This window comes from Megalobrama amblycephala, linkage group LG7 (genome assembly GCF_018812025.1).
Source record: "Megalobrama amblycephala isolate DHTTF-2021 linkage group LG7, ASM1881202v1, whole genome shotgun sequence".
NCBI classification, from domain to species: domain Eukaryota; kingdom Metazoa; phylum Chordata; class Actinopteri; order Cypriniformes; family Xenocyprididae; genus Megalobrama; species Megalobrama amblycephala.
Window position 1 is genome coordinate 10,518,157 of NC_063050.1, and position 26,714 is coordinate 10,544,870.

Genomic DNA, 26,714 nt, shown 5'->3' on the forward strand with positions numbered 1-26,714 from the left:
TCACGGGGGTGAGTGTGTCTGATCATAGGATCATGCGGCCCATCCTCGGTCAGCAGATCTCTCTCAATTCACTCGCTGGTGAGCGGCACACAGGTAACGTAATCATATACTGCAATGCCAGGAAGTGAAAAAACAGATGCTGTGTTCAGCCAGGTGCACACTATGTGATTTTGGCCACGATTTGGTTGTCTGAGACAAATTTAGAAAATCTTCTGATCCTAGGCTAAAATCTGTGGCCTTTGGTCGTTAGTTTGACATGTTCATCGACAACTGATTATTTTTCAAGACAAGCCGTGATCAAACTTAACGCTAGAGATTTCTTTGTTGGTTCAGTTGCGGGTGTAACACAATTTTCATTGAACACCATTGTATTAGGTTTCCCATTCAAACTATTGCATTGTTAAACTGATTGAAACAATTTTGGCTCAACTCAATATTTTCATTTTGAAAGAATGTGTTTCAATTAAGTTGACCAAAAATAACATTTGATGCTTGTTTGATTTACTTAAGTAAATGAAGATAATCCAAAACAATTCGTTTCAACCAATTTACTTAATCCATTTGAGATGAGACTACATAAACATGATTTCCCCTTCCCAGCATGCTTTGCACAACACTGGATAGGGAGAGTAAATGTTGAAAGAAAAATGTTATTTTATGTATTTTTTTTTTTTGTCAAGATGATAAAATTGTGAGACTTGTTAATGCTTAACTTTCTTAATGTTCTTGTTAATGTTTGTTTAATTCTCTGAGAGTGTAAGCATGATGTTGATCACATTTAACATTGATTCAGTGCCATTACCATTGATTTTTCAACATTAATTGCAGGTGAAGTTGATTCAATGCAGTTAACGTTGACACATTAACATTAATTTGAATATTGATTGAACATTATTCCGATGGTTGTTTGCTATCTGGGCTGCATTTGTAAAGAATTTCCTTCTCAGCAGAGATGTGATCTGAATCTGAGTTATTTTTCCTTTCAGACCCACAAAACCTACTGATCATTTATCAGAGATATGTGGTGTCAAACTCTGCTTGCTTTTCAAAAACAACTTTAAAGAGAAAACTGAATCTGTACTCACACGTGACATTGAGCTGAACAGCAGGAGAGATGTGATTGTGTCCGTGTACAGCACAGCTATATCTGCCTGCATCCTCTCTTCTGACTGACTGCAGCAGGAGTTCATTGTTTCTGTCTCTTCTCTCAGTTAATATCTTCTGTGAGTTTCTGTACCAGATGAATGTTGCTCTGTCAGTCAGAGTGCAGCTGCTTTTACATGTCAGACGGACTGAATCTCCCTCTGTCACTCTCTCAGGAGACTCCACCTGAAGATCTGAACACAACACACACATTATATCTAGTGCTGCTGTCATACACTGATTATTATTCAACATAATGCACAGAAGAAGAGAGAAACCTCATGAAAGTCACCTGTGACAGTAAGAGTCACTCCTGGATAACCAGTCCATTTACCACCAGGTATATCAGTGATGAATTTGAAACAGTACATGTGTGAATCCTTCAGTGTCACATGACTCAGTCTCATGGTGCAGCTCTGCTGTTTATCTCCCAGATACTGAAGCCTCTGACTGTATTCAGTGTCATTAGACAGATCTGGAGGATCTACATCCTTTACAGGGTTTTTGGTCCAGAACACTTTCCTGATCTGATGTTCAGTAGGGTATGTATAAGTGCAGTTCATTATCACTGATGAGTTCTTTAGTGCACAGATGTGTGAAGGACTGTAACTCACACCCCAACCTGCACTAGAAACCCCTGAAACACAGAATTCATCAAGATGAAAATGTTGTTTTATCAGTTACAGTGGACTATGAAAACAATGACAATACTGTATTACTATTTGAAAACCGCAACAGGAAGTATAAGCTAATCTTCTCAGAATCTATTGAGTGATAAATGATCTCAGTGTGAATTGAGTGACACACCAAAAAATAATCATGATCTGGTGATTTGGTAACACTTTAGTCAAACACTTTTGACTATAATTGTATTTAATTGTACTTGTTTAGAATAACAACCGCATTTGCAGAGTTTATTGGTGTTATTGTTCACTCTTAAGCGCTGTGTAGTTTTGATTTTCAGCCATTCATGGGTTTAGGCTTTTGCAGTTCTAATTTTCAAGGTGGTCTTGGCTGTTTTCAATCACGTGTTAATAAGCAGTATATTTATTGTGTGTGTGCGCTGTCGCGGAAGACCTGCGACTCTACCTGCGCGACTCCACCGAGCAACTACACAGAGTAGGCACTTAAGTTTCTTCCTTTCACACTTTTCCTTCTTCCTCAGCATGTGCTTTCAATACATTCCTGTCGGCAACGCTCCACTAACCCATGTAAAAGGCAGCTCAATGGTTCTAACCTGCGCCCTATTTACTCCTCTTCTAACACTAACACTCCTGTCTCTGTCTCTGTGGGTCTATAGAACTGTCAGTCAGCAGTTAACAAAGCTGACTTCATTCCAGCCTTTGCTACTATTTCTTCTCTTAATATCTTGGGCTTGACTGAGACCTGGATTCGTCCAGAGGACTCAGCAACCCCTGCTGCTCTCTCTAACAACTTCACTTTCTCTCATACCCCTCGCCAGTCTGGGAGGTCTTCTCATTTCTGACAATAGGAAATATTCAACTTACTCTTTTCTATGTACTAACAATTCGTTTGAGTTTCATGCTATTACAATCTCAATTCCTGTCAAAATTCATATTGTAGTAATTTATCGCCCCCCAGGCCAACCCCAGGACATGCTGCTGTCCTCATTCCCAGAGGATGGTAGCCCACTTGTAGTTTTTGGCGATTTCAACATTCATCTAGAGAAGCCATATGCTTCAGACTTCCTCTCTCTTCTAGCCTAATTCGATCTCAATCGGCTCATCACCACAAGTACACACAAATCGGGCAACTTGACCTCATTTAGACATGCAACTGCATCACTGACAACATTTTGGTAAAACCTCTGCACATTTCCCATCATTTCTTCATTACTTTTAATCTACAACTCCTCATTTGTTCACCACAAACCCCTCTACCAGTTACCTTCAGACGAAACCTGCGCTCCCTTTCTTCTACTCATCTATCATCTGCTGTATCATCCTCCCTTCCCTCACCCACACAATTCTCATCTCTGTATGTGAATACAGCAACAGACACTTTATGTTCCACCTTAACTTCATCTCTTGATAGTATCTGTCCTCTGTCATCCAGGCCTGCATGTGCTACTCCCTCTAATCCCTGGTTATCTGATGTTCTCCATGAACCAAACTCAGGGCTGCAGAGAGGAAATGGCACAAATCAAAAGACCAATCTGACCTACACTGTTAAAAATAAATGTAAATTTAGGTAATGGTCTGTATTTTTTACAGATTTTTCCCGTTTTGTCATTATACACTGAAATGCCTGTTGTTTTACTGATATTTGCTGTAATTTATTTTACACTATTAAATTTACAGGGAATTGCATGTATTTTAGTATTACATTAAATTTCTGTTTTTCAAAAGAAATGTTTTGTATTTTTACAGAATAATGTGTAATTTTACATAAAATGTTGATTAATATTTTACAATTTTTTTCTGTATTTTGAATATTCTGTAAAATCACAGAAATATAATGTAAATTTACATATCCACTGTAAAATAATGTGGAAAAATATGTAACTGTGAAATAACATAAAATTTCCGTTTTTTTATTGGACTTAATCCGCTTGTCAAAGTAGTTCTGCTGCGTTCAATGTTTTGTTTCGTAACGAATTTCTTTTCATAATATCATCTCGTAATATAATATAATCATACATTCTTTGTTGAAATACGCGGACATTTCAACAATGTAGAGTTTAAATATCGAAATGAAGGAATTCCCGCAAGGATACAGTCTCTTCAAAGCACACGGTGGAGCAGCGGAGCTGACTGGAGTCACTCGACCGTTAGGATTGCTGCTGCTCGTGGACGTGAAGCGAAAATAAGCAGGTAAAACACACATTTTCTAAACTTATCTCTATTATTATGTTCACTCAAAAAAATATTTCAGTCTAAACTTAAGTTTTATGTAATTGAATTACATTCAAATTTTCCATCCATTTGGATTATATAGTTTTTACATAAACAAACTAATAAACTTAACGTGATTCATATTTTTAAGTCATATGTAAATGAAATAGGCAAGATATATCTAATAGTATGCGGAAAACTGCCCAGGTTATACAACACTGCTTAGTGTTCATGTGTTTGCGCACTACTGAGTTAAAGTACCACTGAAGCAGTGTCAGAGTTAATGAGATAATTAAGTGATTAATTGAGTGATGATTGACCATTATTGAAGACACCTGATGATAACAAGCAGAATCACCAAAGGAGAAAATCACAATTTTTAAGCCACCATCGTGGAGATCAGGGTTTGCTTTAGTCGGGCTCTTGACCCTTGACTTTTTAATGTAAGATTTTGTTTGGGCTGCTGTAACAGCTAGTCAAGCAAAGAAAAAAGATGAATCAGGTGGTGTTGGTTATGTTTACACATAATCATTATTTGTCCTGAATCACTGAACTCATTAAGAACCCAATCTCTGAGTTAGATTTACATTATTGATTACAGCAGATACAGTTTTTTCCATATAATCCAAAGGATTTCAAATAAGTTGTTCTGAATAAAAAAAATTTTTTTTTAGGCACACACAGACATCAAGAATCAGACTGTGAATCTCAACGACGGTGACAAGCAACATATTCTGATCAACAGATCACATTAGAAAACAAGCTACTAAAAAGTCACAGAAACAGAATAAAATAGTGACAATAAAGGAAATTACTGAGACAATTAAGCTCATAATTTATTCATGCAGCAATGCATGATGGGAGCCATGGATGAATTTTGATTGGTGGCTCCCAGAATGCACTGCAACATGCTTTATTATTCTCACCACTGTTGAGATTCACAGGATGATTCTTGATGTCTGTGTCTCTAAATAAAGAAGTTTTTTTTTTTTTTTTTTTTAAATCAGAACAACTTCAGTTAAATCTTTCAGATTATTTGGAAAATGCTTCTGCTGTAGAGTCACAATGCTGTTCTAAATGAGATGAAATCAAACAATGATTACATATAAACATAACCAACATCACCTGATCATCTTTTCTCTTTGCTTGACTAGCTGTTATAACAGCCCAAACAAAATCTGATATAAAATAGTTAAGGGTCAAGAGCCCAACTAAAGCAAACACTCATCTCCATGATGGTGGCATTTTTCCTCATACTATTAGATAAATCTCACCTATTTCATTTACATATGACTTACAAATATGAATCACGTTAAGTTTATTAGTTAGTTTATGTAAAAACTATGTAATCCAAAAGGATGGAAAATTTGAATGTAATTCAGTTACATAAACTGAAGTTTAGACTGAAATATAGGCCAAGGAGCAACGCTGGAGCTCTTGCAGAGGTACGAAACCAGCAGTTAATTTCATACATCAAAACAGTTGAAACTCTCTCTCTACATTATCTATCTACTCTCTCTATCTACATTAATCCGGACACATTTGAAAACTTTGTTTTAATTTTGAGATGTTCTTAGACCACATTATTGTTCCAGCATTTTCCAAAAGTTTCTCTTTCACACTGAGATGTCGGAAGACTCTTAAATCATCTTCCTGCGCATGCCGTTAAACGTAAGAAATGATCATGTTTTCTCAGGACTCAGTGTGAAAGGAAGGCCAAAACATAAAGAGAAATATGCAAAAGTATCTGGGTTAATGTAGACGTAGACCCTCTGGCATTCACACGGTCTCTCTTGCAAATTCCCTCCACAAACACGCTTTGTGTCCTTTTCCACTATTCTGATATTTTTACTGTTAATTTATTAAAAGAGTTCTATAGTAGAGTCTGTTTCATTACTCATGGTGTTTGTTTGACAGATGCCTTTTCAAGATAAACCGCAAGGGATCAAAAGCTGAGAAGAAACTTCAAGAAAGCAGATGACGTTCAGTCCACAGCATGTGTCAAACTCTGCTCCTGTGGGACCACTGTCCTGCAAAGTGCTCCAACCCACTCCAGAACACCGGCCTTGGAAGTTTCTAGCAATCCTGAAGACATTGATTAGCTGGTTCAGGTGTGTTTAGTTTCTGTAGGGCCACTGTCCTGCAGAGTTTAGCTCCATCCCTGAGTTTGACACCCTTATTCAAAAGGTTCTTACACTCTGAACTGAAACTGCAGACTATGACTAGAAGACAAACATGGAGAACATTCTTCAATCTCCCTCCATTCACTTGCACAGAAATTTTCATCAGTGTCACACAGACTTTAAGAACATTCACTCTTTCCTGCTTTGTTTAATTGTTTGTTTTTTAACGACTCCTTGTAATTCATCTGTCGACCAGTGGTCAGGTTTTGAAGGCAGACTGTTTAATTATTATTCCACTGTAACATTTTTTTCTTTGTTGTATCTGTATATTTAGTACTGCTGTAATTGAAACCATTAGTTTTAAAGCTGTTTTTGGCTTTTTATAAAATAAACTAATAACAAACATTATTTTGCAGTTAAGACCAGTTATTTGTATATAGCAGCATTTAACCTTATTTATAGGGAATTTTATTGTTTTTATTGTTTTTATCGTCTTAAGTAAATGTCCTTCATTTAACATTAACCATAATTTTACATAAAATCTTCTGTATTTTCTTTAACTTTTTAATGTAAAATTATGGTTATAAACTGTATTTTATTAAAAATTAAGTAAGAAAATCCTGTAAAAAAAGCAGCAGGGGCGCCAGAAAAATGCCATAAAATAATGGAAAATAACTGTTATTTTAAAACATTTAATAAGACATTTATTTTCCGTTAATTTAAGGTATTTTTCTGGCGCCCCTGCTGCCAGAAAATAACCGTTTTTATAAAGGATTTTGTTTTTTAAAGTTTTTAATAAAATGCAGTTTATAACCATAATTTTACATAAAATCTTCTGTATTTTCTTTAGCTTTTTAATGTAAAAGTATGGTTATAAACTGTATTTTATTCAAAATTACCATAAAATAACGGAAAATAACGGTTATTTTAAGACATTTAATAAGACATTTATTTTCCGTCATTTTACAGTATTTTTCTGGCACCCATGCTGCCAGAAAATAACCGTTTTTTTAGGGGATTTTTTTTTTAAATAAAATACAGTTTGTAACCATAATTTTACATAAAATCTTCTGTATTTTCTTTAGCTTTTTAATGTAAAAGTATGGTTATAAACTGTATTTTATTCAAAATTAAATAAAAATATCCCTTAAAAAAAAAAAAAAAAAAAAAAAAAAAAAGGTAATTTCCTGGCAGCAAGGGTAATTTTCTCAACAGAAGATGATTAAACAACTCCACAAACAGCCATAATATAGGCGTAATTCGCGGGTGGTACTTTTTGAAAGGATCGATATTGTCCCGACCACTTTTTGAAACCTCTCGCGGCACGGATATGTAATACAAAAGAAACTGCTCTAGTTGATTATCAATTTGAGTTAATAATAGGCGATCTGGCGCTAGAATGTGTTGTTTTTGAAATCTTGTTGAGTGCTCGTTGTCGCTGCTATCAGAGGCGCTACAGTGTTCTCTTGGCGCTCGTGCACACTGAGCCGTGTTCACACGGACGAGCGCTTCAATCTATCGCTCTGTTGCAGAGACTCTCTATTTGTTAGGTTGAAATCACAAAACAAAATAGCTACACATAAACGTTTCCCTGCTCTTGATATACAATCACTGATGAACATCTTTGGTTTTAATGAGAAAAAAAAACATACATGGTTGGGTTAGAACCCAGAACCTCTTACATGCTAAACGAAAATACTGACACGAGGCTATCAGGACAACGAGTTATCAACAGCGGATCCTCGTATTTATTAACTAAAATACATACTCTCGGTACTAATGGCATATTGTATTATAGCAGATGTAAGGCAGAAACTATCATATTAATTTACACCACTGCAAACAGCATCCCCAGCTTCACTTATTACTAACCTTGACTTTATTTATGTTAGACATCAACGAAGGTTGTTATTGAGAATTAACAGAGGTTTAACTCTAATGTGTTTCATTTGAAGTCACCATAATGGTGAATAGTTGTTCCATTAGTTGGACTCTTAACTCTTATTATACATTTGTCTTTTCTGGCTGCTGTGACGGTGTGTTTGTAAAACACGTTCGCAGTAGTAAAGAAAGCTAAAACAAAATGACATCAGGTGATGATGGTTATCTGTTGATTGTTTTGTGGGCTTTATGAAATGGACTGACATCATTTGAATCAAACAACTGTGTTGTGCTATTGATACATTTACATTATAAACCCTGCGTTACTTCAGCATGGGTGCTTTTAAATAAATAAAAAATTCCGTAAAAAACGGTCATTTTCTGGCAGCAGGGGCACCCGAAAAATACCGTAAAATAAACGGAAAAATGTATTATTAAATGTCTTACAATAACGGTTATTTTACATAATTTTTCTGGCGCCCCTGCTGCCAGAAAATTACCATCTTTTTACGGGATTTTTTTTTTTTTTTTTTTTACAGTTTATCCATGGTTTTTTTTTTTTTTCTGACAGTATTTTTCTGTTTTTAAACTGACATTTTCTGGCACCCCTGCAGCCAGAAAATTACCGTTTTTTAACGGGATTTTTTTTTTACAGTGTGATAATATCTCGTTATTTCAAGATATTAAGTCGTTATTTCGAGAAATTAAGTCATTGTTTCAACATAATATCTCATTATTTCAAGATATTAAGTCGTTATTTCAACATAATAATATCTCGTTATTTCAAGATATGAAGTTGTTATTTCAACATAAGTCGTTATTATGATACAAGTCGTTACTTCAACATAATAACTTGTTATTTCAACATAATAACTCTTTATTTCAGGATATAAAGTCGCTACTTCGACATAAGTTGTTATTTCAACATAAGTAGTTATTTCAAGATATTAAGTCGTTATTTCAGAATATTAAGTCGTTATTTCGACATAAGTCATTATTTCAACATAATATCTTGTTATTTCAACATAATAACTCTTTATTTCAGGATACAAAGGCGCTACTTCGACATAAGTCGTTATTTCAACATAATAAGTAGTTATTTCAACATAATAACTCTTTATTTCAGGATATAAAGTCGCTACTTCGACATAAGTCGTTATTTCAACATCTCGTTATTTCAAGATATTAAGTTGTTTTTTCAACATGATAATATCTCATTATTTCAAGATATTAAGTCGTTATTTCGAGATATTAAGTTGTTATTCAACATTAAGTCATTATTTCCGACATAATATCTTGTTATTTCAAGATAAGTCGTTATTTCAACATTATAATATCTCATTATTTCAAGATACGAAGTCGTTATTTCGGCATTAGTCGTTATTATGACAAAAGTCGTTACTTCAACATAATATCTCATTATTTCAACATAATAACTCGTTATTGTATATCAAGTATGATAAATTATGCTATCTACTCAATGTCTTCAGTGGCGCAACAGTAACGTGCAGGATAGCAGTACCAGCTTTTACTGTGATCGCCGCGGTTTCAAATCCTCCTTTTGCCGAGTTCGCTCTTCTCTATTTTCACATCACATATCAATGAACAATTAGCGTTGCACACCTGTAGGTAATAGATAGGTGCGTAGGAAAAAAGACTGGTATAGTCAAAATATGAAAAAACAGGAAAATCCCGCACACTATCAACTTGCAGAACAATAAAAAAGGTACTTTATTCATCATCACATATCACATATCAGAAAGGCATTAGAATGTGTCAAAAATCATTTGTTAAAAAATGACTCAAATTGGCTAAATTCTTACACATCAGTATGTGAGTTTAGGGACAACACTCGTGTTAATTTTGACACATTCATTGTGTAATGATTTTAACACAGTAAATGTGTCAGGAAGGTGATCTAATGTTAACAAGCAGAATCACCAAAGAAAATCAAAATTTTTAAGTCACCATCATGGAGATTAGGGTTTGCTTTAGTTAAAGGGGTACTTCACCCCTGGAAAGATGAATGTGTATTTAAAATTGGTCATTTATGTAGTAGAAATGTGAAATTATTTTTGAATTTGGAGCTTTCTAGACTGAGAAAAGGCAGAAAATGTATTTTTGACTAATGTGGATGAAAGACAACAACTCCCAGAATGCACTTGTTTCGCTGCCCTTGCGAGGCCACGCCCAAACCACGCCTATCGGTTACAATCGTGAGTTAGTTCATACATTTACAGCGAAATGGTGCTAAATTGACACACGGCCTAAGGCTGAAACAAATTCCTGCAAAATCATTTACAAGTAAACAGTGACATGGATATTCCGTATCATAGCAACAAAGCGTCTCAACGGAAAAAAAACGCTGCGCTGCAGAAGCGCTCTCACGGCTCACAGCGCGCTCACAGACGGACGTTTTAAGCAGAGCGCCTAGCGTTTTCAGCTGGCTAAAAACGCTCTGGTGGACACACGGCCTAAGCGTATTCGCCTAGAGGTAAGACTCGCTGATACTAGACTATTTCTGATAACACAGTAGCCTATATGTAGTGTTGTAGGTAGCAGTGAAACTGCAAACTTAGCAAAGTAACGTTAGATAGACAATTACATATAAGTTGCATATAAGTTGACTGTTATCAAAGTAAAGCCACTGTTCTGTAAAACTGAGTTAGTCTATTTATCTATTTATGCTAACGTTACCACAAAAGCCTGTTGCTGTATTGGTTGAGATGACTGCAGAGACCGATAAATTTGCGAGATGAACCACTGATGTAGTGCAGACTGTAACAAAATAATGTTACTGTAAGCTTAAAAATATAACTGTGACACCCACTTTTGATAAAATCTTTGATCTATGTCCGTGAGTAACCTCAAACCTATGCCTCAAACGCGCATATGTTATGGGCGTGGCGAAAAAATGCCGAACTACCTGCTATTACTGGCTGTAGTTTTAAGCCTCTGGCCAAAAAAGCCTCCGATGACGCAAAATGACGATTTTTGCGTCATCGGAGGCTTTTTTACAGAATAAAAATGCATAAATCTCTCATCTCGGGCTGATATGAAGGGGGAAAGCACGGTAATTCGAAAATACTGGTGGTATTCTACTAATACAAAGCTTAATGCTAAATCCTGAAGTAACCCTTTAAGCTCTTGTCCCTTGACCTTTAAAAATAAAATTTGGTTTTAACAGCCAGACAAATAAACAGAAAAGATGATCAGGTGTTGTTGGTTATGTTTTCACTTGGTCATTTTTTGACCTGAATCACTGAACTCATTTAGAGCCCAATCTCTGAGTTAGATTTACATTATTGATTACAGCAGCACTGTGATTCTACAGCAGAAGATCAGCTTTATCAATATAATCTGAAGGATTTTTCAAAAGTTGTTCTGATTTTTATATATATATATATATATATATATATATATATATATATATATATATATATATATATATATATATATATATATATATATATATATATATATATATATATATATATATATATATATATATATATATATATATATATATATATATATATATATATATATATATATAAAGTAATTCATTTCGAGACACAGACATCAAGAATCAGCCTGTGAATCTCAACAGCGGTGAGAATAATAAAGCATGTTGCAGTGCACTCTGGGTGCCACCAATCAAAATTCATCCATGGCTCCCATCATGCATTGCTGCATGAATAAATTATGTGCTGAATTGTCTTAGTAATTTCCTTTATTCTCACTATTTTTTTCTGGTTTTATGTGACTTTTTAGTAGCTTGTTTTCTAAAGTTCAGAGTTGATCTGTTGATCAGAATATGTTGCTTGTCAGCGTCGTTGAGATTCACAGGCTGATTCTTGATGTCTGTGTGTGCCTAAAAGAAATTATATAAAGATTGGGCTTTAAATGAGTTCAGGTCAAATAATGATTATGTGAAAACATAACCAACACCACCTGATCATCATTTCTTTGTGTTTGTCTAGTTGTTATGATTCAGTTACAGCAGCCCAAACAAACTCTAACATTAGAAAGTCAAGAGTCAAGAGCTCAACTAAAGCAAACACTCATCTCCATGATGGTAACTTAAAATTGTGATTTTCTCCTTTGGTGATTCTGCTTATTGACATCAGGTGCTCATTGTTAATGTTCAATAGTCACAGGATTAATGAATTATCTTGATTGAATGGTCTGGTTTTGGTCTTGGAAGGTCTGGTTTCGACCACACCTCTAGTCTTGAATGGTCTTGGTTTTGGAGGTCTGGGTTCTTATTTAGAAAACGTTGCATAGATTTCATCCTAAAAGTGTACATACGCGCAAAAGCTAAATTCTGCGTACACACAACAAAAGATTTATAAAACCATGCGTACGCCAGAACCTGCGCACAAATCCTTTTATAAATCCCAGTCAGCGGAAGATTGTGTGTACGTGCATCTCCACCCTGTCTCCTCCCCGAAATCACCATATATGGAGCTTACGACGCCTAGTTTTACTATGCATAACCTCATCTGCATATCATTTCCATGCACGTTCCCATCCACGTGACACTATGGTTAACACCGTCAAAGGTACAAGACATTGGAAAATATTAGATACGGACTATAAATGCTATTTGTGCCATACACTACATTGCTAAAAAATCATCCAATATCCTCATTATGTTTTAGAAAAAATCTATAAAAATATACATTAAAACAAAATTGTATAAAATATTTCAGATAAAGGTTTTAATATAGAGTTGATTTATTCATTTCCACTGGCCAAACAGTATTTTAATAGTTTAAAACAATTCGAATTAAATTTATGCTTTTAGGAAGTTTATAGGCTATTTTTAGTGGAAACGTATAGGCTTACTTATTTATTGCAGTGTAACGGTCTGTCTCGGCGCGTCACTGACAAAGTATTTTAAAAAAGGAAATGTGCAAATGGTGGTAATTGTTTGAAGATTCTTCACACGACATCAACACCTCCTGCAGCTGTTGTTATACAGTAAGATAGTATCATTGGAGCTCTTCAAACTGGACAACGGACCGTTTGACCACCGAATCCAGCAGTGTCTTCCATAATATCCAAGTTAAGTGTGCATCACTGATCATTGTTCTCGCTAAAATATTTTGTCATAACATTTGCAGTTTAGTTTAAAGAGGAATTATTGTGCACCTATCACTCCTCGCTGTCATTAGCGTGTCACAGGAAAACTGATCGAAAGTAGCACATCTGCTATCTAAATTCATATTATTTTTGTTTAACTTCTCCGTAATGATTGCATAATGTAATTTCAGTGCTTATCACCATTACGCTGCATTCACATGGGGCGCCGGCGTTAACGCTTCTCGTTTACTTTGAATGGGTGACGTCATGCGTTGCCGAACTGAATTGTGGGTTCCGTCGCGTCGCTTCACTCGTGTTGCAAGCGGCAGAAGTTGAAGATTTCTCAACTTTTCAAGTGCCAACGCAGGCATCATCCAATCAGATCGCCCTATGCAAATACCCTACAGCAGTCGCAGCCAACTGCGTTCGTGCAACAACGGAAAGTAATGTGATCGGCTGTAATCACTATAACGGTGGCCAAGGGTGTAACTTTGGTTTGAAAATTGGGGGGACACACACCCTATAGGGGGGTCCGGGGTCATGCTCCCCCGTAAGAAAATTTTAAAGCCACATTAAACACGTCTCTTGTAGACAGATGATCCCACAGAAGCTGTCTGGCGGACATCTCAGCATGGATGAAAGAACATCATCTACAGCTCAACCTGGCTAAGACTGAGCTTCTCGTCTTCCCTGCCAATCCGACTCTAAAGCATGATTTCAGCATCCAGCTAGGTACATCCTCAATTACCCCATCAAATTCGGCCAGAAATCTTGGAGTAATCCTTGATGACCAGCTGACCTTCAAAGACCACATTGCAAAGACAGCTCGGTCATGCAGATTTGCACTATACAACATCAGGAAAATCAGGCCCTTTCTAACAGAACATGCAGCACAACTTCTGGTCCAGGCCCTGGTCATTTCTAGGCTTGATTACTGCAATGCTCTTCTGGCTGGACTGCCATCATGCACAATCAAGCCTCTACAAATGATTCAATACGCTGCAGCACGTCTCGTCTTTAACGAGCCCAAAAGAGCCCACGTCACGCCTCTCTTCATCTCTCTACACTGGCTACCACTTGCTGCTCACATCAAGTTCAAGGCGTTGACGTTTGCTTACAGATCCACCACAGGCTCAGCACCCTCCTACTTCCACTCACTCTTACGAGTCTACACTCCTACCAGAAGCCTACGATCATTAAAGGAGCAAAGGCTTGTGGTACCATCACAGAGAGGCACGAAATCACTCTCCAGGACATTCTCATTCACTGTCCCTTGCTGGTGGAACGATCTTCCTGCATTCATCTGTAATGCTGAATCCCTGGCAATATTCAAAAGACAGCTGAAAACTCATCTCTTTCGTGAGCACTTATCCTCATCCTTTTTATAAAAAAAAAAAAAAAAAAAAAAAACTTCTTATACCTATCCTTTCACTTCCTCTAATCCCTCTCTATTGTAGCTTATGATACTCTGAGCAATGTCTGAAACTTGTATTGTAAACACTTCTTGTGTCTATTTGCCTCCTCATGACGACTCGCTTGCTGTATTCCTCACTTGTAAGTCGCTTTGAATAACAGCTTCTGCCAAATGAATCCTGCACAGGTTGTCCATAACTAACATGCATAATGTAATTAATTATAAAGTAAAGATCATGGTAGCATAACCTGATATTGCTGAGTTCAACATGTTCCTGGGTCAACATTTTTGTTGATCCTGGAACAACATTCAAATATCAATCAGATTTGAGGGACAATCAGATTATGTCAAGTTTGGGCTTAAAATCATGAATTGGTGCTTCTACATCAGTGTTATTCATCTATCATTTCCCTCTGATTTTTGGGATAACTTATGGGTAGGGTTAGGTTTAGGGGTAGGAATAGGGTTAAGACTAAATTTTCAGACTAGAATGTTGTTCCAGGATCAACAAAATATGTTGACCCAGGAACGCATCTAACTCAGCAATATCAGGACGTGCCTTATGGTAACCCAGTAGCAATTACTGATGTATTACCAAATCTTTCAGAAGAAAATACTAATTATTTGGATCAGTATTCTAAAGTGACTAGCATGATAACCACCTAGTAATGACCAAAGTCATTGTACACTTTTGGGGTTTTTGTAAGGTTTTTAAATAGTAATTCCATCAAATGGATTTGGTTACACTTCAATCACTAGTGGGTTACCATGATCTTCACTTATACTCACATTATGTATTTTTCACATTAATTATGAACCTGTATATAGTAGTTCTCAGAGATGTTCACGAGTCTTTTATCTGGAGTCCGAGTCAAGTCTGAAGTCTTTATCACTGAAGTCTGAGTCAAGTCTGGAGTCTTTTGTCACGAGTCCGAGTCGAGTTTCGAGTCATTCAAAAAAAAAAAAAAAAAAAAAAAAAAAAAATCTCATAATCAAAATCAATCTTTCTATAATCTGTTTTATTTAAAATTAAGGTCCTATGATGTAAGGGATAATGTACATCCAGTTTGTTGCTTTATAATCCATTACAATGTACAAAATTGTTCTGGCAACGAGTAGTCATTTTCAATACAGTTGCTAAACGGACACAAGATGGCGCCAGTGAGTCACGGTTTGTTATACAGCAGATTGTTTTACAGCTTCGTTGTTATATTGACAACAGTCATTATCAGAAAATATCAAACCTCGGAATGTTTAAGAATGTCAATTGAAAACTCTACACCATAGACTGTAAAAAAAGATGGACGACGCGACGCCGCTTCCTTCCATTGTATTGAACTGAAGCCAAAATGGGCTGATGAATGGGCGCTGACACGTTACGCAATACGTCAAAAAAAAAAGTTTGGAGCCTGGGCATGCGCAGAAGGAATCGTCAGTGGAGCCGGAGGCAGAGTCGCGATATCAAACTTCCGCCCAGACGACTGCGTCATCATTCATGTATTTTAAATAGACTATAAAAATTATACACAATTTAAAAGTCTACCTATAAAATAATAGGCTATTCTGTTTCTAGAGCAATAATATTTTTGAAACAGCAAATTCAGTAGATAAAATCAATATATGCCACTAGAAACAACTCTAAATCGTCAGAAACGTTCCTGCCATTTTAAATCAAGTTCAACTAACGTTACAGGAGATCGATTGCTGTAATTAGAGTAAGCTATCATTAGTTTTGTCCTGCTTATTATTATTTTATACCCATAAAAATAATAAGTAACTGCCAGATAACGATCACCTGCTTTTTCCCGACATGGTTAACATTAGGTGTGTTATCTTAACTAATAACATTTATTAATTAGCTTATAACGCCCACATTTAATGTTACAGAAAAAAAGTTCAGTGATCCGTCAGATCCTGTAGGTCAGTTAGTACAGTTTACTGCTGAACAACTCATTTTGTTGGTGTTAAATAACAAAGAAATCGAAAATTAACAGTTAGTTAATACATCTTCAATCTTCCCTCGAAGCTCCGACAGTCCTCAGACAAGCTGTCAATCAACTTCGAATCATGACGACACGCCCCGTTTTATAGCATCAAATTGCTAGCTAAAATCTAAATCATCACAAAAACGAACAATTGAATATATATCAGTGTGATAACAACTACCTTAAATGACCAAAACCATCTTTCAGAAAGTTTTATTTGAAGCAGAATTTATTTATAAGTTTTCACTGAAGTCTCATTCGACTGCATTGAAAGGGCGGGGTTTATGACCTGTACTGCATCCAGCCTCCAGGGGGCGATCAAAGAGCCCGCAGCTTCACTTTTCAGAACGTATGAGACACACCCGCTCTATACATGCTGAATGTGATACATTAAAATATGAGCTTTAAGTAATAAATGGATTAACATCTCTTTCTCTCTCTCTCTCTTTTTTTTCATATTTTACCAGGCTGGCAATTCAAAAGAGCCATGCAGCTACACCACAGAGTAATAGCTAGTTTTGTGAGTTAATGTGACTAACCTTTATGGATGCGATGTCTCATAAAATTTGATGATGTTGTTCCGGTGTCTTTAATTGTTTTCCCACATTCTATGCGTCTAGCTGATCTGACGTGATAATAAACCCAAACGAAAGAACATACGGCACGGTGACTCTAGTCATGTTGCATGGGACTCTTATTATGACATTTCAGAGTTTATGCGCACATACGTAATCAAATTCTATGACAAGAGTCCAATCTACCACGACACGCAAGGAAATATATGTGACACAGATATTATAAAACCATTTAAACACAACACAAATTCTTTATTTATTATATCAGTAGTTATGGGTAAAAGACTTGAGACGTTTTTAAAATATTCCGAGTCTTTTGTGCCGAGTCGAGTCAAGTCTGAAGTAATTTCAGGTCGAGTCCGAGTCCGAGTCTGAAGTCTGTTAAAATGCGACTCGAGTGCGACTCGAGTCCGAGTCTCTAACTCGAATGCCCATCTCTGGTAGGTTCTCCAGGACATATGAAAAAATAGTTATTGATTATAGCTAACAGTGAACTAGTAACAGTAGTATAGATTGTTAATAATGCGTTACTCATTTGTTCCTGTGTAGTTATTCATTAATAACACAACAGTATTCTGAAGTGTTACCAGTGACTTTTGTCCAATCAAATGCTCTGAACAATGAGAAAATCCGTCCCCTAAACCACCTGACACTGAATCGCAAGTAGAAAAAGACTACTGGATATTTCTAAAATGGGACAAACTTCCTGTTTAAAAGGAAAAATGTGAATACAGGACAGGAGAAAGAGCTCATTGTGAGGCCTTGAATAAAACATCAGAGTGTTTCTAATGTGAATGAAACAGAGACTCACCGTGAATCATGAGCAGAAAGATCAGAGGAAGAGCAGGAGCCATTCTGACCAACATCAGCATCAAATATATCTATAATACAGCATTATTATAATCATCATTGCACTCAAACAAGTATATGTATATCACCCGATTCTTAACATTTCTCATGTATGCTATATGAGCAATAAACATCATTTTCATTTAAGTATGAGTGTGTTTGTCTTACCATGTTGAAGCTCATCAGATCAACAGCAACTGAATGGCTGACTGTTTTAACACAAGCACTTTAGCTTCACAGTGAAGGACTGTGTGTGGTTAACACTGTTTGTTAAAAGCCAGCGACGGAAATATCAGTGTCCCTCCCTAAACAAAAGAACAACCTTATACTGGACTAAACCTAATTAAAGAAAAATTATGATCTTTTTCTTTAAGTTGAAGATGAATAATTGTGAAGATGAATGATTGTGCTTTACAGGTGACTCTCATCAAGGTTGATGTCAGTAGCAGGAGATGGTGACCTCTGGTGGTAGTTTGAGGGTTTAAACAAGCTCATATGAGATGAGATATGTCTAACTGCAGAACCGCAGTGTTATACGTGACAGCAGTTTCAGCCCAGCAGCAGAAGTTAGGGTGGAGCTGACAATCGCCTAACACGCTAACCATAACTTCACTACAACTATGAGCTCCAGCATAACACAAGCTCAACCCCACCACTAAACTTAACCTTAAAGGGGTCATGACACACACACACACACACACACACACACACACACACACACACACACACACACACACACACACACACACACACACACACACACACACACACACACAAAAAGGGTTTAAAATATACCTTTAGGGGTACAACAGCTTGTCACTGGGGCAGTACCTTTAAAGGGACATTTTTGTACCCTTTTATTCCAAAAAGGTATTGATATCAGATGTGTAATGTCCAGGTTCAGAAAGTATAAATCCTCCTCAGTATTTTTTTCCAGTCACCTGGATTTGCTAATTAGCACAGTTTTTCAGCCAGGAGGTACAAAGCAAAAGGCTTGTTCGAGATGCATCAGCCCTGTGCAGACTGATCAACATATGACATCAAAGTACCGTAAGAGCATTTGGAGAGCTTACAACTTGTTATGCTTTTGAATCACTTTCATGATACTTTGATGACATACACCTATAGGTCAAACATTCAAAATGTAAAAATTTAAACAAAATTTAATATTAAAAAGTCAAGGGTCAAGAGTTCAACTAAAGCAAACACTCATCTCCACGATGGTGACTTACAGTTTTAGCTTTTCCCCTTCAGTGATTCTGCTTGTTATCATCAGGTGTCTTCAATAATGGTCAATCATCACTCAGTTAATAACTTAATTATCTCATTAACTTTAACACTGCTTCAGTGTTCATTTAACACTCTTATTTAACACTTTAACGCTCTCGAGTATGGTCTCACCTATACTTCCAGGAGAGTTAATTTAACACTGCAGTTTTTGCTGTGTATCTTCTGGCTGAAAAACTGTGCTAATTAGCAAATCCAGGTGACTGAAACAAAATACTGAGGAGGACTTGTGTGAAAATAAAGTCAATCTGGTTAGAAATAAGTGAAGCTGGTAATGCTGTTTGTGGAGTTGTTTAATCTGATCTTCAGAGATTTAATGATTTTTATCTTCAGTTGATTTCATCTAAGGCTGTGGCTGAAGTCAGTTATTTCTCTTTTCTCCAGTGATTTTGCTTGTTAACAGCAGGTGTTCATCACTAATGCTCAATCATCACTTAATTAATTGCTTAATTATCTCATTAACTTTAACTCTGCTTCAGTGTTATTTTAACACTATCTAGAGAGGGACCAAATGTACTCTGAGCAGAGTTGATTTAACTCTTTTAGCCTTACAGTGAAGAACTCTGTCCCCCGGTTTCACAGACAAAGTTTAAGCTAGTCCTAGAGTAAAAGGTTTGAGCTGTTTTAACTGAAAGAAACTCGTACTGACATTTCTTAAAATATGTCACTGCCATTGTTTTGTCTCAAAGATGCACACCAGTAATGTTTATGTTTTTTTAGGGTATATCTATAAAAATATCCTAATTGAACTATTGCCTAATCCTGGCTTAGGCTAAGCCCTGTCTGTGAAACTGGGCCTGTGTAGTTTTTAATGTTTTTAAGATGGTAATATCAGTGCCCCTCCCTAAACAAGAAAACAACTTTATGGAACTTAAGAAAAATAATGATTATTTTTGTTTATTTATTTTTTTATGTTGAAGAATGAAGAAGGATGATTGTGATTTACAGGTTGATGTCAGTAGGAGATGGTGACCTCTGGTGGTAGTTTGAGGAATTTAACTTTTTTTAAATTCGATACGATACAGATACTTTTGTTACTGTTTTAACAATACAACTGTCACTACCAATTATTTCTTAAAGGGGTAAGTGATTTTTTAAAAATAAAGATCATTTTTGGAAAAAAATAATAATTACACTTAAAGGCAGATCACATGTACATCCACATGCTGGCCAATATTAACAAATTTATTGTAAAAGAATATGAGCACATTTAAAAATATTTGCACCAAGATGTAAAAATGTGAAGAATATTATGATTAGTCACTGTGGCGTGATGAAGGCTGTCCCAATTTGAAGGCTCCTCCAAATGCATTTGGTGCGCACTGCGGTGATGCAATCAGCCTTTGAATGCTCTGAATTAGGACACAGCCCTAGTCTGTGGCTGTACGCTCACTTCTCATAGTCATGTGACACGAGCCAGCTAAATATGTGTTTTGGAGCAAACATTTAAAAAGTACTGAAAACATGTGAAAGTGATACAGAAACCCATGTTTGGTAATTCATATAATTTTAATATAGATATTTTTAATGGAATCAATACTAAATAAGTAGCTTGTGAGTATCAATATATACAGTATCAATGTGCCCATAAGGTTTGTACAAACACATATTAGACAATCACAAATAAAACTGATCACTTAAAGGAAAAGTTACAGGAACACAAAAAACAATAACTGAAGCTGATAATATTGAGCACTTTGAGAGCAAAAAATGATACATTGTCCTTTGTGAATGCGCACAATTATGATTTTGTTCAGTGTTTCAGGGTAAAATTATCAATTATGATTTAAAAACAGGAAAATGTTGTAAAATAAGAAAAAAAAAAATACTTTTTTGCCATAACTGAACATCATTTGAGGTGATTTGCTCTGCTGACTTAATCTTAACATTATATATTTACACAGTGACAATTCACCAGCTTTTAACTTTCATTTAATTCCACTATTACATCATATTTCTTCAAATATACAGAAATAAATCTCTTTAGTGACTCATCACTGATGATCCTGTCAATCATATGTGGCTCCGCCCACAGAGCTCAGGATTGGTTCCTTCATGCTCCGCCTCTTACTGCAGCATCTTCCTGTTGATCTGAACAAACAATAAGATGAAGAAAGACTGACTGAAGTTCATCAACAACATTATAAACCTTTCACAAGATCCACAAATCAATCACACTAGAGCTGAAGAGAGTTTGATGGATGATATTGAGAAGAGCTGCAGGTTCAGACACTCACTGATGGATTCTCATGTTTAGAAAAGCTCTGAGGATCAAGAGTCCTGCAGGAGTCTTCAGGAGCTCTGGGATGAACCGTCTGTGTGAAAGAGAGAGAGATCGGTCATGTGATCATCTGTGATGGATCATCTGACTGTGACGTCTCACTTACTGTGAGTGTGTCGTACAGGTCAGAGGTCGTGGACTTGAGCTCAAGAGCTGTATATGTGTCTTCATTGGGATCAGAGATCTACAGGAGAGACAGAAGGACACAAACATTGAGAGTTCATGTTTAAATCTGATAGTCTAACTGAACTGACTGTAATGTTGAGAGGATCTTGATGGAAATCAGTTTACTGGATCTAGAACTGAATAATCAGGTGTTTGGACTCGAGACTCGTGTCTTTTATTCTTAATATCTCTGAACGGCTCATAATGGCTGTAGGAAACATCTCTGCCTGCAGGAAAACACTGTAAATAATTGTGATCATCTCACCTCCTTCACAGCAGATCTTCTTTTCATCCTTCTAGTAAGACTGTCAGAAGAAAGATGAATAAACAGCACATTTAAAGATGTGTGAGTGAGTTAAACCAGTGGAGTCCAGACTCTGTCCTGAATTTGACTCAACACACCTGCCTGAAAGTTTCTAGTATGTCTAGTATAAGACCTTGATCAGGGTTGGGCAAAAATACATCAAAATGTATTTTAAAATAAAATACCAAATATCTTCATTTTAAATGTATCAAAATAAACTACAAAATACAGCAGCCACAACATCAAAAAAAAAAAAAAAAACAGTATTTTTGTATTTTAAAAATAGTAAAAAAAAAAAAAAAACCTTTACAAGGGAGCATGAAATTTCTTCACAAACCTTCCATCAACTGGCCCATTTGATCGATCCATTCACCATTACTGACTCAGTTGATTAAGTAAACAATGTTTGATAGCAACAGCTTTTCTCTGCCCGAGTCATGCAATAAATCTGACATATGCAACCAGTTAAAGGCACAATATGTAGGATTTTTAGATTAAAATATCCAATAACCACTAGAACAGTGTTGTATAGTTTTTTGACTTGTGTACTTACATTATCCCAAATGATTCAAATAATGTTTAAATCCAGAAAAAAAGCAATTTTACTGAAGACACGGACCGTGTCCATGCGTCACCTCTCAATGACATCATTACAACAACTTTCAACACACAAATGTATCTAATATGATAAAACAGCGCTGCTTTACCCGAAGTGCACATGACCAGAAGAAGTGGAAGCAGCGACTGCGGCATATTAAAAGATCTGCTGCTGTCGCCCTCACAGCATTTGGCCATGCTCCGCTTCATACTACAGTAACGTTAATAATCTCATCCATGAACATGATTTCTACCTGAATCCCATCCCGATTCTTTTCCACTGGCTGTGGATGTAAATATGGAAGCCCGTTTCCGCCACAAAAAAAAAAAAAGATAAATTGCGACTTTCTATCTCAGAATTCTGACTTTATATCACGCAATTGTGAGATATAAACGCAATTGCGAGTTAAAAAGTCATAATTCTGAGATAAAAAGTCGCAATTAATCTTTTTTTTGTTTTTGTTTTTTTTAGTGGCGGAAACGGGCTTCCATACGTAAAGACAACACCTCCCGTGATTCTGAGAAATCAAGGTGTCATCGAGCTACGCCTTAGTTTTGAATAAGCGACCTCTAGTGGCGAAAATTTAACAGATCAAATATTCACTTATCCCTGTGATCTCCCAGATGTTTAGTTTTAAAGGGGTGGTTCAATGCGATTTCACTTTTTTAACTTTAGTTAGTGTGTAATGTTGCTGCTTGAGCATAAACAGTATCTGCAAAGTTACAGCGCTGAAAGTTCAATGGAAACTGAGATATTGTCTTTTAAAGTTATGGCAGTTTATTGCCTACAAAAACGACCGGTTTGGACTACAACGAGCTTCTTTCCGGGGTTGGTGACATCATAAACCCTGCAAAACACGCCCCCGGGAACACGCAATAAAGTGGGCGAGGCCATGTGGCACAGCATGTGGAAACGGAAGAGTTGTGTACACCGGAAAAAGATAATATAACCCATTATAATCTGTGATATTTTCTACACTGGATGCGGCGCTGAAGACGCTTCCAGAATCTACACGAGTTCAATGCTGGATTTGCACAAAGGCTTTTACTGAAAGAAGCAGTTCACACTTTAAAAGCAGAAGCTGCTGTTTATTGGCTTCAAACTGTAAGTGTTGAAAAGGCCCAGTATTTTCCATACTATTTACTGATTTGATGTTGATATGATTGACAGACTAGTTGGGCCCGCCCATTAGAAGGACGACATTTTAGTTCTTTAGTATTTAGTTCTTACAGCTCTGTCAACTGCTCGCTATATTTACTGCTGCTGTTATTCTGTGTATTATTTCAGTTGTTATTTATTATGTATATTTCTTTATTTATTTTAGACACCACACACGTGCCATATGTATGTGAAAGTGTGCATAATAAACGGAGCATCAGTTGAGCACCGACATCTGGCTTTTGTGCGTTCTTACCGACGCCCCCTGGTGATCACAAATTAAAATAACAACGCCAGTACAGTCCTTTAAATCTATTCAACAGTAAGTATGTTTTATTGTTTGTACATGTCTTTTAAAGGTATAGTTCTGTTGCTGTTTTTGGTTGCATCAAGGATATAAACAAATAGCAACTCGTTTTTGCTTCGCTAGCCAGTTAGCTAAATTCTAGTGCATACTTCAACAACAAACGTCTATGTTCATAGACAAACAGTTGTACAGCTAACAAACTGCAGTGACAGCATCTAGGTGTGAAAAACTTGTTGCATCTTTCCCAAAAAGACTCTATTATTAGATCAAAAGGGTGCTTCTGCTAAATACTGAGCAAAGGGTCTGAATACTTAGGACCATGTGATATTTCAGTTTTTCTGTTTTAATAAATCTGCAAAAATGTCAACAATTCTGTGTTTTTCTGTCAATATGGGGTGCTGTGTGTACATTAATGAGGAAAAAAATGAACTTAAATGATTTTAGCAAATGGCTGCAATATAACAAAGAGTGAAAAATTTAAGGGGGTCTGAATACTTTCTGTACCCACTGTACGTATTTGAAATACATGTATCATAAATACTGCCCATCCCTGACCTTGATTAGCTGTTCAGTGTGTTTTGGGGATCCTCCAGGAGCAGGATTGGACACCGCTGACTTAACTTGAGTGTAATAAAGTAAAACTTCATACTTAGAAAGTACATTTTTGATAGGAACATCTTACCAGATGTACATGATGAAAGCACCTGATGCTCCACCGAGTAAAACACCAACACCAGCAGCAACAGCTACAGCTACAGACGAGAAGCATCTGACTGCTGAAATACAGAAAAAAACACTCACTAAAGTTTAACAGAACTAGATAAGACAACATATAATGACAAATAAGAAAGTAAACAGGTTTATGTGGTTAAAATACAAAATTTGATTCATAAAACTCACACATGACATTTAAAGTCACAGCATCAGAGTATTTCTCTCCATGTTCATTGATGGATCTGCACTTGTATTCTCCACTGTCATCAGAGCTGATCTTTGAGATGTTGAAGATTCTTCCAGATCCTACAAACGTTCCTCCTTTAAACCAGCTGAAGTTCAGAGCAGGAGGGTTTGAATCACTGCTGCAGATCAGAGTCACTGAATCTCCTGACACTATTTCACCAGGTGGATTGATGGACACCGAGACGCTTTTGGGAGGATCTAAAACAGACAATAAATAAATAAATAAATATTAGAAAATTTTGAATTTATATGTGAACAATGTTCAGATGATCATTAACTCACACATGACGTTTAAAGTCACAGCATCAGAGTATTTCTCTCCATGTTCATTAATGGATCTGCACTTGTATTCTCCACTGTCATCAGAGCTGATCTTTGAGATGCTGAAGATTCTTCCCGATCCTACAAACATTCCTCCTTTAAACCAGCTGATTTCTGCAGGAGGGTTTGAATCACTGCTGCAGATCAGAGTCACTGAATCTCCTGACACTATTTCACCAGATGGACTGATGGACACTGAGACGCTCCTGGGAGAATCTAAAACAGAAAAATACAAAAACTAGTGCACTATGAATGAAGGCTGTATCTCAGCTACTGATATCAATGGCTCTATTAAGTGGATTTTACAGTATATTTGTGGACATAGTTTTTAACATAAAAATCTAGGCCTACATTGTGTTTATTTATCATTCATTAACAATTCAGAATATTTTTTAAAAATCTTACAAAAATGTTTAATTTAAGTGAAAATAAAGGGTTATTTCAAAATTCTGTCATTAATTACTCACCCTCATGTCGTTCTTAACCTGTAAGACTTTTGTTCATCTTCTGAGCACAAATGAAGATCTTTCTGATGAAATCTGAGTGATATCTGTTCCTCAATTGTCTGCCTTTGTAACGACTACTTTGACGCTTCAAAAAGGTCATGAAGAGATCAAAAAACTAATCCATATGAATTGAGGTGTTTAAGTCCAAACTTTCCTTCTTTCACTTTTTATGATGAACTAATTTAATTTAGGCTTTTACTCACATAGAAACATTAATCATAAACAGAAGCTCAACTGAAGCTAAATAACACAAGAACAAAACTCTTTGGGAAGCTCAAACATGCTGTGTAACCAATGCGGTTCATTCTCGTGTGTCACGCAGCACGTTTGAGCTTCAGGACGAGGTTTGTTCTTGTGTTATCGGTTGATCTTCCTCTTATGTTCACTGATTTGGAGCAACATGAGGGTGAGTAATTAATGACATAATTTTTATTGAACTAACCCTTGAAAACAATATTCACATAAACCCATTATAATAATTGCCACATTTAGCTGTGCCTTTAATATATTGTTTGGTGATGTTTTTTTTGAATGAGGGCTGTTCATTTTCCCCACTGGAAAGGTCATATTGTGCATTTGTTTTCATGAAAAATAATATGAATTACTAGTTAAATTTGGTAACAATATTTTCATTTGAGGATCGACCCTCTCGATACAACGTCAGTATCGCATTAGTAAGTATTCAAATTTATCTCCAGACTTACACCTATGTTTCTTAACCCTTGTGTACCGTTGCGGGTCAATTTGACAGTTCTCTGAAACATCAGTTATCATATGTTTTTTTTTCTTGAAATTTTGTGACTTTCTCATTTTGGATCATGAACATTCATGCAAAGTTTCAACATGCTGATGTGTTCTGACAAGTTTGGTTACGTTGGTGATGTTCAATTTGACCTGCATACGCAACTGTACAG

At 36.2% G+C, this 26,714-nt stretch overlaps 2 protein-coding genes across 2 annotated transcripts in view; both read right to left on the bottom strand.

The window, feature by feature from the left end:
* Nucleotides 1-17,955, bottom strand: part of LOC125271309 (B-cell receptor CD22-like) — a 49,392-nt gene extending 31,437 nt beyond the window's left edge. Inside the window, exons 1-3 of the mRNA XM_048195398.1 lie at nt 17,876-17,955; nt 1,436-1,780; nt 1,086-1,337 (exon numbers count right to left, since the gene is read on the bottom strand). Coding sequence (XP_048051355.1) covers nt 1,086-1,337; nt 1,436-1,780; nt 17,876-17,936 — 658 coding nt within the window. The 5' untranslated portion in view covers nt 17,937-17,955. The remainder of the gene's footprint in view (nt 1-1,085; nt 1,338-1,435; nt 1,781-17,875) is intronic.
* A 2,621-nt stretch (nt 17,956-20,576) lies between these two features.
* Nucleotides 20,577-25,259, bottom strand: LOC125273105 (B-cell receptor CD22). The gene is made up of 7 exons (XM_048198374.1): nt 25,256-25,259; nt 24,914-25,171; nt 24,696-24,789; nt 21,912-21,951; nt 21,588-21,665; nt 21,438-21,515; nt 20,577-21,291 (listed from the first exon to the last, which is right to left on the bottom strand). The coding sequence occupies exons 1-7, from the start codon at nt 25,257-25,259 to the stop codon at nt 21,268-21,270; spliced, it is 576 nt and encodes a 191-aa protein (XP_048054331.1). The 3' UTR covers nt 20,577-21,267.
* Nucleotides 25,260-26,714: the final 1,455 nt, after the last annotated feature.